General features: G+C 45.4%; 2 protein-coding genes across 3 annotated transcripts; both read left to right on the forward strand.

The window, feature by feature from the left end:
• The first annotated feature begins 6,271 nt into the window (after positions 1-6,271).
• Positions 6,272-7,012, forward strand: LOC109749363 (uncharacterized). Its single transcript, XM_020308323.1, has one exon. It carries the CDS (start codon positions 6,272-6,274, stop codon positions 7,010-7,012), a length of 741 nt encoding a protein of 246 aa, XP_020163912.1.
• Positions 7,013-8,559: 1,547 nt separating this feature from the next.
• On the forward strand, positions 8,560-16,167 carry LOC109749374 (uncharacterized). 2 transcript variants are annotated; one of them, XM_020308336.4, is made up of 19 exons: positions 8,560-8,924; positions 9,032-9,090; positions 9,227-9,308; positions 9,657-9,724; positions 9,903-9,972; positions 10,442-10,523; positions 11,264-11,334; positions 11,788-12,837; positions 12,926-12,988; positions 13,099-13,145; positions 13,280-13,325; positions 13,411-13,490; positions 13,772-13,888; positions 14,343-14,424; positions 14,609-14,734; positions 14,884-14,958; positions 15,198-15,323; positions 15,445-15,574; positions 15,743-16,167. In XM_020308336.4, exons 1-18 carry the CDS (start codon positions 8,631-8,633, stop codon positions 15,490-15,492), a joined length of 2,586 nt encoding a protein of 861 aa, XP_020163925.1. In that variant the 5' UTR covers positions 8,560-8,630; the 3' UTR covers positions 15,493-15,574; positions 15,743-16,167. The 2 variants fall into 2 exon arrangements, with proteins under 2 accessions (XP_020163925.1, XP_045089107.1); XM_045233172.2 differs by having other exon boundaries at positions 8,591-8,924; positions 9,227-9,328.
• Positions 16,168-16,562: the final 395 nt, after the last annotated feature.

Consider the following 16,562-nt stretch of genomic DNA (forward strand, 5'->3'; position numbering starts at 1 on the left):
CAGATCTAATCTCGGAGGGGCTCTCGCCCCTCCCATGCCATGGAAGCCAAGGACCAGAGGGGAAACCCTTCTCCCATCTAGGGAGAAGGTCAAGGAAGAAGAAGAAGAAGAAGAAGAAGAAGAAGAAGGGGGGCCCTCTCCCCCTCTCTTCCGGTGGCGCCGGAACGCCGCCGGGGCCATCATCATCACCGCAATCTACATCAACACCTCCGTCATCTTCACCAACATCTCCATCACCTTACCCCATCTATCTATAGCGGTCCACTCTCCCGCAACCCGCTGTACCCTCTACTTGAACATGGTGCTTTATGCTTCATATTATTATCCAATGATGTGTTGCCATCCTATGATGTCTGAGTAGATTTTCGTTGTCCTATCGGTAATTGGTGAATTGCTGTGATTGGTTTAATTTGCTTGTGATTATGTTGATGTCCTTTGGTGCCCATCATATGAGCGTGCGCGTGGATCACACCATAGGGTTAGTTGTATGTTTGATAGGACTATGTATTGGAGGGCAAGAGTGACAGAAGCTTCAACCTAGCATAGAAATTGATGCATACGGGATTAAAGGGGGACCAATATATCTTAATGCTATGGTTGGGTTTTACCTTAATGAACGTTAGTAGTTGCGGATGCTTGCTAATGGTTCCAATCATAAGTGCATAGAGTTCCAAGTCAGGGATGACATGCTAGCAGTGGCCTCTCCCACATAAAACTTGCTATCGGTCTAGTAAAGTAGTCAATTGCTTAGGGATAATTTCGCAACTCCTACCACCACTTTTCCACACTCGCTATACTAACTTTATTGCATCTTTACCTAAAACAGCCCTTAGTTTTTATTTACGTGCTCTTTATATTCTTGCAAACCTATCCCGTTACACCTACAAAGTACTTCTAGTTTCATACTTGTTCTAGGTAAAGCGAACGTCAAGCGTGCGTAGAGTTGTATCGGTGGTCGATAGAACTTGAGGGAATATTTGTTCTACCTTTAGCTCCTCGTCGGGTTCGACACTCTTACTTATCGAAAGAGGCTACAATTGATCCCCTATACTTGTGGGTTATCAGTGAGTCATGAACTACGATGCGGTTAACAGATGGAATCTGGTGGTGCAACAGCCCAATCTTCGTAGGCTGACACAGGTCTTCAGTTTCAATTACCAGCCCCTCGTCTGGTACGACACCATCAGTAAGCACACCAGTGGCGGAGCTTCACTAGAGCCTTAGGGGCTATGGCTCCCTACCCTAGAGAAATTATGTGAAATATCATTATTATCACCATCAGTAAGCACACCAGTGGCTGAGCTTCACTAGAGCCTAGGGGGGCTATGCCCCCCTACCCTAGAGAAATTATGTGAAATATCATTAGTTATTAAACTAAAATTTTAACAATTATCATGGTTTAAGCATAATTTGTCCTTTTGGCCCCCCTTAACCAACTAACTCTGCTTTGCCCCCTCAACAATCTCTGTCAAGCTCTGCCACTGAAGCACACAATCTTCGACAGGGTTAACTAGTAGTATAATACTATGAAGCAAGAGTGGGTAAGAATTGTGTGGTTTGTAGATGACTCAGGAATGTTCTGGGGGATCAAGAACTACAACGAGATACTACTAGAGGATGGGAACATGAAGACAGAGATGATACTGGAGAAAGACCCGGGCAATTTCACCTCCTTGGGTGGCTGGGCGTTCCTGAGGAGGGTCTACTTCGACGGGCACAAGTGCGTCATGCCACTGTCAGATCAGCCCTTCGCTGCCCAACGCGTACTGGGGTGTGTGTGTCTCGACCGTGCAAGTCTGGCTGGTCATCGGCTCTCGCCTGATATCGCTATATGTGCTCCTTCTCGTGTAAAGGATAATTGACTAACCCTGAGTAGATGGGGTTTGAGTCTCGGTTTAATTCTCTCCCTGTAGTACAACTATAACTCTTCTTTAAGCGGCAGTAGATTAACCATTGCTCAGCAACACATGGTCCTAGCAAAGGAAATCATAGAAAACTTCATATTAGGGAAGAATGTCTTCTTCCCAGCAATTACATTGTCCTTCAATGCTAGCACGAAGTGTAAGCTCGGAGATGGCTTCTTTGTTGTGGGATCATTGGTACGACAATCAAATATTCAAAGATGCTATCCTTGCTCTGTTTGACTTTGTGCTGGACAACTTCTACTCAGCCTAATCTCAATTCAGTCAAGCAATTGGTCGCTAGCACCAAAACATGTCCTACATGTAGCTGCATCGGCTGAACTGGTCAACCACCTCGACCTCCTATCAAGTTGTTAGCCACACAGTGAAGATGACTCTAGAGTAAGCTATGTGTCGGGTAAACCTACATGCTACTCAGCTTCGGAGGGGCCAATTGGATTGTTGCACCTTAAATATGACAGCCTAGCATTCCTAGAGCATCTCTGACAGATGAGAAAATAAAAGGACCTTAGCGATGAACCAACCATGGGGTTTTACAAACATAAACATTCAGCTTATGATCGTAAAATAGGATCGGATACCATCAACATCAAGACAACAGAAGAATGGAAAAAAGAAAAGCAACCAGGTGCAGTATGCTATAGTCAGTCGGTCCAAAACAACCTTTCCTCCAAGCCGTCACATACTAAGATAACACGACAAACATCTAATCCAGGCATCCAGCCAATCCTCCATGAAATGTCTAAGATCTCCTTGTACTCGCAACACTTCACTACTCTGAAGGCGTGCATACAAACCTCATGTAAGAGGGGAGCTAGATCAAATTCCATCCACATGATGTCGTGAACGTCCATATCCTTCTGATACGCCTTGAGGCGCGCCAGAGCCATCCGATCCCTCTCGCGTGCAGCCGATCGCTGTCGGCGAATCATGTAATCACAAAAGTTGTTGAGCCCGACGCAAAGGTAAAAGATACCCTCCTCAGGCTCAATCATCCCTCTATTGCTAGAAGGTATTAGCATTGCCATATGTTCGTACGCTAGCGCTACGAGTCTTACCAACCAGCTAACACGATCACCTGTACTGACGACGCGATCTACGTCAACGCTTTTGGCAAACAAGACCCTAGGGGCAGAGCGTGTTGTAGCGTTGGATTGCTAAAAATACGACAAAGCCTGCCTCCTTATCCAAGCATGGCAAGTAAACTAGAATCAAGTGACCGAAACAAGCAGTTAAATTATTTACTGATCCATGTAACTTAAGAAATACATTCACGTGCTATACGAGTGCATAAGTTAACTTGAAAATTTTATAACTAATGCATACATTTAATTTTACAGCGAACTATCAGTCATTCAAGTCTGCCAAAAATTTATGTAGTATATCTATAAATCAATTAAAGTTTCAGAAATTAAGTTCGTAATGTAATTATATTCCTGTATGTAATAATCATGTTAAATTTACTAAAAAAATCGCAAACTCAATTTTACATGCATATCTAAGTACATCTATTTTTATTTTCAATGTAATAATCCATATTCAATTTTTGTTGTTGTACAAATATTGAATAACCGCGTGATCCGCATTCTTCTAGAACTGCTCCCTCCCGCTAGGGTTTCCGACGCCGCCGGCCGCCGGCGCGCGCGCCCCGGCCCATCCCGCCCCTTCTTCCCCCTCCCCCCTCCCGTTCTCGCCCCTGCGTCGCCTCCCCAGGAGGTGGCCGGGGCGGCGCGCCCCCTCCCCTTCCTCTCGGCCTCTACCTCCGTTGGATCTCCCCCGCCGCCGCCGGCGGGTGCCCCCGGCGCTGGCCCGGGTGGTGCCGGCGGCGGCGGACCCTTCTGTCCCCGCGCGCTCGTCCCCTTCCCTGGCCAGGTGACGGCGGCGGACCCTTCTGTCCCCGCGCGCTCGTCCCCTTCCCTGGGCAGGTGACGGCGGCGGTGCTGCTCAGCTGGGCGGCGGCCCGGCGACCCGGCGGCGGTCACCGGCGGTGGGCGAGGTGGCGGTGCTGCCCTTGGCGGCAGGGCGGCGTGGTTACGTGCGGTGGCCGGTGGCGCGCCCCCGGCCCAGATCTGGGTCCTAGCGGGCTGGCCATTGGCGTGGCTTCGACGTCCTCTGCGTGGCGCGGAGGAGGAGCGGCTCGGACTCGAGGTGGTGGCGCCGATGGCATGCCTTCTGCAGCGTAAAGGCGGGAGCTTTACGGGCATCTGCGGACCCGGCCGGACTTGTGGGCCCATGGGACCGGTATGCTCCTGCTGTCACGTCCGGTCGGTTACCGTCGTTGACGGTGGAGCTTGGGCCCTCCCGCGTGCCAACGATGCTGCTGTCCCGAGTCCTGGCTCCTCTTCTTCGTTGAGCAGGCCCCTTTCGCGGTGCCGTGGTGAGACGGCGCGGAAGCTTCAAGACCGTTTTGGCGCAGAGTGGTGGTTTGTTTGGTGGCGTGCTCCGGATCGCCCGAGGTGAAGGTTGGGATGGGAGAAATCCCTGTCGGCCGAGCCGACTCCGATGCGGTGGTGCCTGAGGGTGCCACCGAACCTTCCTGGAGGGCGTCGGGGGTACCCTTCCTCTCCCCTCGTCGCGTATCGGGGGAAACCCTTGGCAGCATCGTTTTCATCGTCGCGTCCCTTCTTGAAGGTGTTGATTGGTACCGGCGCTCCAGAGTATAGGAGCTTAGTGGAGGATCCCGGTGGGCGCGGCGGTCGCGAAGCTTCTTCGTTTTTGTTGATCTGCCGGTGTCGGCATTTGTTTCTTTTCTTTTTCTCTTTTGTTTCTTTTGGGCGTGCCTGTGCTGCTTCCGCCCCAGCACCTATCTAGTTGTATCGGTGATGTTTGCTTTGTAATACAAAGCGGGGGGAAACCCTATTTCGTCATCCACATTCTTCTAAGGGCACCAGAGTATACATGTGCTGTAAGTTTCACTTTCTGTAATTATAACATAATATCCTAAGTTTCAGTGTCTGTAACTAACATACTTGCCCCAAAGTTTCTAAGTTTTAATTTTCGGTACTTACAATCACATCCTAGGTTTGTAAACTACATATGTACATCAGTATTTGTGTTCGAAGATCCGAGCCCAAAATTTTCCTTACTAACAAGATTCGATAAGCCAAAGATCCGAGTTTCTGAAATAGGAGAAACTAGTAGTAGAAGCACCTAAAAGAAAAAAAGATTGAATACCAGCAACCATATTCATAACTTGTGCGAAGACGAAACCCACAGAACATCAAAGATAGTAAGATACAACATCGACTAACCAGTTTAAGATAAGCTTCTGGAATACGTCTAGCATCTGCTCCGGGCCCGGATGGCCTCTCGGTCAAGTTCTTCCAGACCTTCTGGAATGTCATCAAACCGGAGGTGATGGCGCTTTTTGAGGAATTCTGCGTCGGCGCGATTTATCTGGCTCGGTTGAACTACGGGATCATCACTCTTATCCCTAAGGTGGCTGGGGCCTCGGACATTCACCAGTTCCGCCCTATAACAGTGATCAATGTGATCTTTCGTATCCTGGCTATGGGGATACGCCAATAGGGTGACCCAGTTAGTAGACCACATCACCCATCCGAACCAATCGGCCTTTGTCCAAGGTCGATACATTCTGGATGGGGTGTTCGTTCTTCATGAACTCCTTCATGAGGTTCTCGCTAGACATCAGAAGGCGGTCTTCCTAAAGATTGACTTCCATAAGGCCTATGACACTGTCCACTGGTCCTTCCTTCGGGAGGTCCTCCTCTGTAAGGGATTCGACAATAGATGGGTCACTCACGTGATGTAGATGGTGTCTTGCAGACGTACCGTGGTGAAAAATGGTGAGATCGGCCCCTTCTTCCCCATCCTATGTGGGGTGAGACAGGGCGATCCCTTCTCCCCATTCCTGTTTAACATGGTTGTCGATGCTCTTGTCGCCATCCTCGACAAGGCTAAGGCAGCGAGGCACATACACGGCCTTGTGCCTCACCTAGTTGGAGGGGGAGGGGTTTCCCTCATGCAGTACGCTGATGACACCATTATCATGGTGTCCCGGCTCCGCAGAGGACATCGCAAACTTGAAATTCCTCCTGCTGTGTTTCCAACAGATGTCGGGTCTCTCGATCAACTTTGACAAGACTGCAGTGATGGTGATGGGATACTTGCCTGCCGAGGCCCAGGATATTGCCGATCGACTCAATTGCCAATTGGGGTACCTTCCCCACGTCCTATTTGGGGATCCCCATTAGTGACTCGCACCTCTCTGTCGCCGACCTCCGCTTGACGGTGAGCAAGCTGTAAAGGCACGTCGAAGCCTGGCAGGGCCGGTGGCTGTCTAAGGCGGCGAGGACGATGCTCATTAACTCCTCCCTCTCTAGCCGCTCATGTTCATCATGAGCTTCTACAGCCTCCGCGAGACCCTCCATCATGAGATTGCCAAATATAAGGCGAGCTTCTACTGGACTGGGGAAGGAGATAAGCAGAAAAATTATATGGTGAGCTGGGCCGGCATTTGCAAGCCTAGAGACCAGGGCGGACTTGGGATCATGTTCTCCAAACGCATGAACATCGCCCTCCTGACCTGCAGGCTATGGCGAATTGCAAATGGGGAGGGCGGCCTATGGCTCGACATCATCCGGAACAAATATCTCCGCGGACAGCCGCATGCCTTTTGTCAGTGGTCTGGTGGCTCACAGGTCACGGTTATGGCAATCCATCATTCAGCTACTCCCATTCCTTCACATCGGGACCTCCATTACGATGGGGTCGGGCTCCTCGACCCTGTTCTGGTTCAACAGGTGGACAATGGATCACCCCTTCGCCGCCCGGTTCTCAGGGTTGTTCTCCATAGCAGTGTTCCTAATGTGTCCGTCCAGACGGCCCTTATTGACTTAGGACATCTTGCGTTCAGAAGGCTATTTGGTCCAACAGAGTTAGCCGAGTGGCAGGACCTTCTGGATTGCATCCCTCTCCACCCCCCGGAGGTGGATCAACCCCCCGACCATATCTCTTGGCGCTTAGATCCCTCCGGATGGTTCCCCACCAAGTCTGTTTATCAGGCCATTGCGCCCTCACCAGCACCCGCGGTCTTTACCCAGGTTTGGGAGAATATATTCTCCCTGTAAATTCAGATATTCCTGTGGCAGTGGATCTAGGGTCGTATTCCCTCTGGCGCGGAGGCAAGCGCAATGGCCCTGGAGACGGCTTATGCCCCCTATGTGGGACAGTCGAGGACTCGAATCACATCTTCTTCTTGTGTGTGTCGACTCAATTCCTGTGGAGCTACTTCCGCGATGTCGTGGGTGGGCATTGGTGCAACACCAACTTCCTCGACCTCCTCGAGGAAATCGAGGCAACTCCCCACCGCGCTCGCCACATTAGGTGGCTGGGCATCGGGGTCCTCTTGTGGACGCTCTGGACCGTCTGCAGTCATCTAGTCATCCAGCGTGTTCCCCTCTGTTGTGCCACTGACGCGATTTTCAAATTATGTGGTTACTTGCAGCTTTGAAGGCCGCTTATCCGCCCCAAGACCGAGACGCCATCAACATCATCATTGCAGATCTCCACGCGATGGCTCTTCACTTGGTGCCACCGCTTCCTCCACCACTCCCAGAGCCGGATTAGCCATTATTCGAGGCTTTGGCCACCACACTTGTTTCTTCTTCTTTAGGGCTTGTTGATTTGTTGTGCTTGAGCAGAACCCTCTTGTACTATGTGTTTGTGTGTCTGTACTGTGGTTGCGTGTGTGTGCGCGTGCGGTTTGAACATCGGTTGGACCTTGTGGGTGTGGTGGTTTCCTTTATTATCTATAAAGCGGGGTGAAAGCCTTTTTCGGTAATACGTCTTGTATTGTTATTCTGTCGTTGTCGTCTCTGAGTGACTCACAACAGAATAGCTTGGATCCTTCTTGTCTAGAACACTGCTAAGAAGAGAAGCAGATGGTACTTCAAGAGTTCTAAGAAGAGGAGCAGATGGTACTTCAAGAGTTTTAAGAAGAGATGCAGAAGGTACAACAAGAATAGACGGAGAGAAGAACACATTGAACGGTTTTAACACAAGGCTACCGTTTTACTAGACACTTGTTAAGTACATTCGAAAACGGTCCCACAGAAACAGGTATACTACTTTTAGTTTCAATTTACAATGCGAATACAGATATGTACGTACTAATATAGAAAGGCAAATACACGAAAACATACGGACAAAATTACAAATCATATATAGCGTAGATCAACGGCCCACAATCTGCGTGCCCCCGCACCCGCGTGCCACAAATCCCATCCCATACGATGAGACTTTCCTTTGTAGCCAATATCTCCGTTTCCAGCACATCATCCTTGAAAAACAAGTGCTGACATGAACTGAATATGATGCCCCCATCATGATCTCCAAGAACCATACCTGCTTCGGCTGAAACAAGTACTCCATCCGTTCACAAATACTGTAGAAGTTGTTCTTGTCAACAGAGGGAGTAGGATTTAACAAAGACAAGCTGGAAGAATATGTTGCTCTTTTTGCCAGGAGAATCGTGCGCCCTGCCGACTTCGCGAGCACGACAGATCACACACACAGCACGCGTAGTTCCAAGCTGGCAAATCATGGGGCCCAGCGAGCAGCCACCGAGCGGTGCAGTGAAGACGTGGCGCGCTTTTCTCCCCACCTCTTTATCACCACTCTCAACGAGCGCGCGCACACTGGAATCCACGGGCGAAACCAGCAGAGTGGAGAAGGTTCTTCCATCCCATGGCTTCCGCGGCCCTCGCGAGCGTGTGCCCCATCGCGTCCGTCTCCGGGCGCTCGTCGCCGGCGAGCTACCGGGCCGTGAGGTGCTGGAGCGCGAGGAGGGGGAGGCGGCGGAGGTCGGCGGGGCTGAGGGCGAGGTGCGCGGGCGGCCAGCCCTCCGCCGTGAAGCCCGGCCCGGAGAGCCCCGCGGACGACGGGTCGGTCGGGGACGAGGAGCAGCCGCACCCGCAGTTCGACCTCAACCTCGCCGTCGTGCTCGCCGGCTTCGCGTTCGAGGCCTACAGCACCCCACCCGTGAGCCCCTTGTCTCCCCTTCTACCCATCATCCTTCAACTGCACTAATCCTGTGTGTGTTCCCGGGAGCTGATGGAGGCAAGCGTTCTGTTCGTCCTGTTTGGCAGGCAGATGCGGGCTGGCGCGAGACGGACGCGGCCGAGTGTCAGACGGTGTTCCTGTCCGAGTAAGTTGTGGCCGTATCCTTCCCCCACGGAGACCGAATCATAATGTTTGGTTCCGAGTTTCGGACCAACTAGGGCAATGCAATTCTGAAAGCTGTCGTCACTCTAAATGCTGTGAATGGTGGGTGGATATTGCAGTGTGTTTCTCCGTGAAGTATACGATGGCCAACTAGTTGTGAGGCTCAAGAAAGGCAACAGTCTTCCTGCAATGGACCCATGGGTATGGTGATGAATATGCTAGTGAGTAGTCACTGTTTGTTTTTTCAGTAATATATATGCTGCATATGTATTTGTTCATGGCCCTTCAGTTATTTCATTGCAGAGAATATTGAATAATTGATGGGTATAGTAAAAATATACTGTCAGTTGCTGAACCTAGTTATCCAAGATATCTGGAACAATCTATGGATACTATTCTCAGTTTTAATATAAGTGGCCCAAGAAGTTTGAGAGCTTCCATATTTACTGAATGAATAAGTAGTTTACACATTTTAACTACCATTACATGAAGCTACATGAAGCTCTTTTCTTCTACTTCATCAACAACTTCCTTCTCCTTCCATTTCAGGGTACAAGTGATCCTTATGTAGTTCTACAACTTAACGGTCAAACTGCAAAGAGCCAAATTAAATGGGGGTGAGTAACTCTTTCTTTTTGAGTTGTAAATTTCCTCTTTATATTATGAAAATAATGTATGCGATATATATCACGCCTAATGGGAGTGGTTTCTTGATAAAATATTTGATACACTTGAGATCGCTATTTTTTTTCCATCGTCACTGGAGTTTCTGATTCCAGCAGTTGATTAATGTAGGACGAAGGAGCCAACCTGGAATCAAGATTTCACATTTAACATTAGGACTTCTCTAGAAAATCTACTCCAGGTATGAAGAAGTAATGTGAGCTCATAGTGATATTGGACTCACTTTAAGCTGTGTACTAGACAATATCTTTGTTGTTGTATAGTTCTGCATCTTGGAAGTCAGCGAATACTGTTCAGGTCTACGATAATCCCGAATCTGGTTCTTTAGAGTGAACCAGTGAGGTTTCCATGGTTGCTAAGTTTAATAACACACTAAAATACAAATCTCAGCTCTCTGTTGTGGGGTTAACTCAGAATCAGAGGTATCAGATGACTGGAGTACATGGTGCAAATTCGAAATTTCTTCTATTTAATCAACAAGTAGATGAGCAAACTATACATTACATTTTAGCAAGTGACATAGCCATATCAACCAATTGTATGCATCTTGTAATTTTCCTTCTAATCACCTACTTCATTATATTCTGGTATCACCGCAGATAATATTTGTGCCTTTCTTTTTTTGCATCTGGTGCCATTTTTTTCAATAGGTTGAGGCTTGGGATGCAAACCTTATCACCCCACACAAACGAATGGGAAATGCTGGGTTGTATCTTGAAACACTTTGTGATGGTAACTCTCTGTATTGACCCAAAAAATGACAGTTTGTTCTTTGATACTTCTTTTCGTGATTATAAGGTATTTCAATATGGGGCCATGGATGCTGTTTTACTCATTCTGAGTGGAACTTGTGTCGTGTGTACAGACCCCAATCCAAAATCGATACAGGAATTGAGCTGACCAATTTCCAATCTATGAAGAAATTTGAGACATACACAGTTTCCATCTGTTGTGTGTGTGTGTGCTTATGGAGTATTGACTCTTAATCGGATAGAAAAATGCTACATTTTGGAACCAGACCAACTTGGGTGCAGATTTTAGTAAACCTGTCTCAGTTGAAAAATCAGAGTAACTTACTAATTCCACCCATTTGAAAACGTCCAAGATGCAATCTACCAACTGTGTTAGAACTCCTTGTATCAGATACAGTTACTGTTATTGGACCTGTGGTGACGACTGCACATGTTGCTCAATTGCATTCAGTGTTGCTGATCTATACCACTGTATGGTTGTATGCAACTCCTAGAGGAACCATGTCACTCTAACTACTTTATCAGTTATAGCAGTTTGACCAAATGAAAATATGTATAGCTCTAGCATGGTAACTTCTTGCCGTGCTAGTTCATTTTTCACAGTGCAAGTGCATGTGATAACATTGCTTTTAGTGCAATCAGAGATTATGTTCTCCAATAATATTTAATATGATTATATGAATTCATTTGGAGACTTTTGGATAACCTTGTTCTTTTTAGGAAATAAACATGACATCACTGTCGAATTAGAAGGCCTTGGTGCTGATGGTGGTGGAACTATTGATTTGGAGGTAAGAATAAGATCTCTACAAGAAAAAAATTAGTCTGGTCGTCGCTGTACTCCCTTGGAATGTGTATGCCAGAGTGAACTGATCCTTGTTTCCCAGAGGGATACAAAGTACCTTCCTAAAGAAAAATCTCCCTTTTTTTCTTTTCATCCTTATAAAAGCAAAACCAGCAGAATGATTTTCACAGTTGGCTACTCATTGGTAAAATGGTCTTTCTAATGACGTATAGTCATATACCGAGGAGTACATAGGCAAAATTCGCTGGTAGTTTACTGCATTTTATATTTATCAGGGATCCCCATCTATTATGCATTGCTGCTGTTCTCCTAGCACAAACAGGTAAGATGGTATACGGACAGCCTACACGTTATCTTCTGTATATCAATAGTTCAGTCCTTAAACAATGCCATAGACTTGATTTCAGGTTTATCTTAATTCTTATTATTAACACATTAGGTCAAATACAAGAGTTATGATGACATTGAGCGTGATAAACAATGGTGGAGAACACCTTTTGTGTCTGACTTTCTCGAAAAGAGCAGCCTAGGATCTGCTCTTAGGACGGTCCTTGGATCTGAAACTGTAAATGCAAGCCAGTTCGTCCAATCTGCATTTGGGCAACTGAGTTCTTTAACTGACACAAACCTTCTAAAGCCATCGTCTTCTGATAGTGAAGCTGAGATTTCTGAAAGGCCTGAAGAATCCGTGGATAACTCTATTGGATCAGATGAACTGCAACAGCAGAAGATTGATTCGATAGCTTTTGGAGAAAACGCAGATTCCCAGAGTCAACCTGCAGACACTGCTGCCGTTGTTAATAGTGAGGGGAAAACATCAACCGATATGAAGGAACCTGATGAGTATTTCTGGAGTGCTTTCACCAAAACACTCAACCAAAATGTTCTTAAGAACTTTGGATATTCTCTTCCAGAGGCTAAGCAATTGGATGGATTTGACCTGTTAAGTTCACTTGGTTCGAAATCACGTGAAATGGCTGAACAGGTATATTTAGAATCTGGACTGGCGACAGCAGATTCATCAACCAGTGATGGCAGCGAAACAATTCCTGAAGTCAGTGTTGACAATGAAGATAGCAGAATGCCAACTAAAGAGGCAGTGCAGGCTTCCTTTCCAAATATTAATGAAATATCTCGGGATGTATTGTCTCAAACAGAGAATGTACTAGGAGCTTTAGTGATTCTTTCTAAGAACTTCTCATCTCAAGGCAAAGATTCAGTAACGATCAATGAAGCAAACCAGAAAGATAATTCAAATGGAGAAGAACAAGATGCTGCAGATTCTGTTGATAAGGATGGTGCTGCTGTTTCAACCACAGAAGTGTCCATAAATACACAGAAAACAGATGATACACGTCAACTGTTTGCAAGTGCCGAGACTGCTGTGGAGGCATGGGCTATGCTTGCCACTTCAATGGGGCGTTCCAGTTTTATAAAATCAGACTTTGAGAAGATATGTTTTCTGGATAATGTTTCAACGGACACACAGGTGAGTAACGTTAGCCATTGTGGTATCAGTGAGTTTTGCTGTCTCCTTGCCTTTGTGTTGTGTTGCATAAGTTAACAAACCAATGCAGGTTGCCATTTGGCGTGATTCTTCACGAAGAAGACTGGTTGTTGCCTTTCGAGGAACTGAGCAAGTATGCAATAATAACATGAAGCACCCACTTGTGTTCTCTGAATAAAATATGTACTAATTAATTTTTTCATCCACCATCTTATTTACTTTGGTTTCTGTATGTTCTCTCAGACAAGGTGGAAGGATTTGGTAACTGACTTAATGCTTGTCCCTGCTGGGTAAGAGTTAACACATCACAATTTTTTCCCCTCCATTAGTGTCTGCTTTTTCATTTTAAGAATTACTAGTATTAAAATGTGTTTTACTTTTTTGTATGTTTGCTTAACACAGCATATTTTGAAGTTGATTGCAGACTAAACCCTGAGAGGTTGGGTGGTGACTTCAAACAAGAAGTTCAAGTTAGTAATATATTCTCTGCATTCACTTGTTTATCTGTTTGCTGTCAGTGTAAGCTTACCAGCTTCATGTCATATTATGTTTTAGGTTCACAGTGGATTCTTAAGCGCGTATGACTCTGTTAGGAATAGGATCATGGCTCTTGTCAGACACGCCATCGGATATATGTGGGTATTTTGTAACAAAATAAGCATCTCTTCTACTGTAAACTAATGTAGCAGTTAGTCCAACATGATGCAGCAGGAAAAACTCAAGTTGTACCTTTTGTGCATATTCATATTATTCTCCTTATAGAAATGTTGGCTGCTATCATGCAAGAGAAACTATTGCGAGAAACAATTGTCCAGGCTGGAAGCTTAAATACTTGTGCCTTCGGTGTATATCAATCCCTTTTTTCAATTAGTTCTCGCTAACCTTATTCATGGAGCATCTCATTTCTCCACTGTAGGGATGAAGAAGATGCAGAAACCATACCTAGGTGGCACGTCTACGTAACTGGACATAGTTTAGGTGGAGCACTGGCAACCCTTCTCGCTCTTGAACTTTCATCAAGTCAAATGGCCAAGTAAGCTTGACTTGATCTTGATCCATAACCTTGTTGTTTCATATAGGCAATATGATACCATCCAGTCCAGGGTTTATGTGAAAAGAAGTGTCAGTCAAACATCTAACACATGAGATAATCTTAGTTAAGTGATAGCAGATACTTAGTTAAAATGCTTTGACGAAGTTTTAACTGTCCTTTCCTAGCACTATTAGCCCATGTAACAAAGAAAGAGAGCATCGTCAGGATGCTCTTTCATTTTGTTTTAAGTTTTGCTAAATGCGTAGTGCTTAATAGAATTGACAGTCACACAGTGCACAACTAACACTTGGCTCCAACTTATTTTTGCTTGTGTTATAAAGGTGTCAACATAGTACACCAAATATATGTATGTATGCTAGTTACCTCTTGTCCGGCAGTTTCCAAAATTTATATTCGGTGGATGCTCATATTTTTTTCATGTCGCCTTGTATAGGAATGGTGTTATATTCGTGACTGTGTACAATTTTGGCTCTCCTAGAGTCGGAAATAGAAGGTTTGCTGATGTCTACAATGCGGTAACTGAATTTCAACACACAAGAACTCTCAAACTCTATTCATAGACTATTTACTAAATAGAAACAGGCTAAAATTCAACTGTTAATCATATGTAAATGTACCATTATATGAATTAAGTTGGCAATGCAGATTGTGATCACAGCCTGTTTTTGAATTTGAACTTCTTTTGGATAATATATGCAGAAAGTAAAAGATAGCTGGAGAGTTGTCAATCACCGAGATATCATTCCAACAGTGCCACGACTTATGGGCTATTGCCATGTGGAAACACCAGTTTATCTTAAATGTGGAGATCTAACAGATGCATTGGTAAAAATTGTTTTGTATAACTTTTTAGTTCCAATCCTCTTTTGTTCTGATAGTATAGTCGGTTAAGTATTGTCAACATTCCCTGCTTTTATCCTTCAGATCTTTAAGTTCTCACACGAACTTAGAACTGCATCTGTATTCTGACACAGGCGAAGGAAATTTTGGATGAAGACCAAGGTGATGAGATAGGCGAGTACACTCCTGACGTGCTTGTTAGTGAATTTGTGAGTCTTCTTCTCCTCACCATAGTGACATTGCTTGCAGATTACCGACTACAAGTTGATATGTTTACCTGTATAGGAAATGCCACAAGAAGAATCGAATTCTAGTTTTTAGCAATATTATAAAGAGTCATGTTATTTTAAGCATGAAACATTGGGAAAGGAAAAAAAATGCATAGCTAAACGAAATTGATGTTGCTCAAATTGTATTTGACTAGTTGGGCACATTAAACTCTTTCCAGATGAAAGGAGAGACGCAGCTTGTGGAAAAACTACTCCAGACGGAGATAAATCTACTCCGCTCAATCAGGGATGGCTCAGCCCTTATGCAGCACATGGAAGACTTTTACTACGTCACACTTCTAGAGGTTTCTTGCATCGTTTAGTTTGCCTTCTGCTTAAGAACTATTTCTGCTATTTTTACTCCACAACTTATGCCAAAAGCTTCTCCAAGAGAACATAATAACAAAAACAATTGAATTGATGCAGACTGTGAGATCAAGGTACCAATTGGTTGATGATGCAAGCCAAGAATAGCTCCAAATTGACCGTGTTATCTTAAAGTTGTGTGCTGGAACTTCCCAGACCTGATTCGCACAGGAAGGAACAGGATATTAAGGTACCCTTGAATCAAAGCATGCACATATTGCACATTTTCGAGTGCATGTATTGCGCTTTAATCATTCATATTCAGACTAGTCTTCGGTTTTTTGTTCCCTTCATTTTCCCCGCAACAAAAATGTATTTGTTCTCACTATGTTGTCTGATCCTGCACTTGTGCTTGCAGGGTTACTAAGTGTTCAGCTTCGTTCGACGGCTATGTTTATTTTTAATGCAGCATTCGCAACCAAAGGTAATCTGATCTGGAAGACAAAATCTGGTCGGCATATTGTTGCCTGCCTAATCCATGTCAACATATTTCTGGCTGGTGAGTGTAACCAATTGGGGATGTCTGCTCTGAAGACGTGCATTCGCCATTTACAAGGCACAAGGTGCATCTATAACAAAGCCTCGACTAAGCTGGACAGCTATCAGATGGATCTGGTCTACATATTATGAATGTGAATGTGCTTGGCCAATCCTTATCGGCGTTCATGCTTCTCAGCTGTGATTTGTCTGCTCGAACATTCATGTGAAAAGCCATGTAAATAATGCCCTTTTGCTCCCAAGTGCTTTGAATCATGACAATAGAAGCTCAAAATTCTCGGTTAAGGGACCCCCGATGTATCTTTCAGAAGTACTCCCTCCGTTCGGAATTACTCGTCCAAGAAATGGATGTATCTAGATGTATTTTTGTTGTAGATACATTCATTTTTTTGACAAGTAATTCCGAACGGAGGGAGTAGTTATGATGAAAACCGGTCGGATAACAGACCTCTAGTATCCTGACTGAATTGTTTATCTTGGATATGAAGTTGGGATACAAATATGGATGTGCGGTAAATACTAACTTCAGAGTATCCAGAACACGAGCAAGAGAAGAATACTGATAAGATACACCCTTTTGCGTGCAATACAAGTGAAGCTACGTGGCATAGAGGCTCAAAAAAGGACCCTGATAAGCCAAACACTAACAGTCTCTGGGACGCTTAAGCAATGTAACTAGC

This window comes from Aegilops tauschii, chromosome 2 (genome assembly GCF_002575655.3).
Source record: "Aegilops tauschii subsp. strangulata cultivar AL8/78 chromosome 2, Aet v6.0, whole genome shotgun sequence".
NCBI lineage: Eukaryota > Viridiplantae > Streptophyta > Magnoliopsida > Poales > Poaceae > Aegilops > Aegilops tauschii.

What these genes read in the sequence shown, in the direction of transcription:
- LOC109749363 (XM_020308323.1), top strand. Translation starts at nt 6,272, where the DNA reads ATGTTCATCATGAGCTTCTACAGCCTCCGCGAGACCCTCCATCATGAG.
- LOC109749374 (XM_020308336.4), top strand. Translation starts at nt 8,631, where the DNA reads ATGGCTTCCGCGGCCCTCGCGAGCGTGTGCCCCATCGCGTCCGTCTCC. An exon ending in TTAATGCTTGTCCCTGCTGG is followed by an intron (nt 13,146 to 13,279) that starts GTAAGAGTTAAC and finishes AGTTGATTGCAG; the next exon opens with ACTAAACCCTGAGAGGTTGG. An exon ending in ACGTGCTTGTTAGTGAATTT is followed by an intron (nt 14,959 to 15,197) that starts GTGAGTCTTCTT and finishes AACTCTTTCCAG; the next exon opens with ATGAAAGGAGAGACGCAGCT.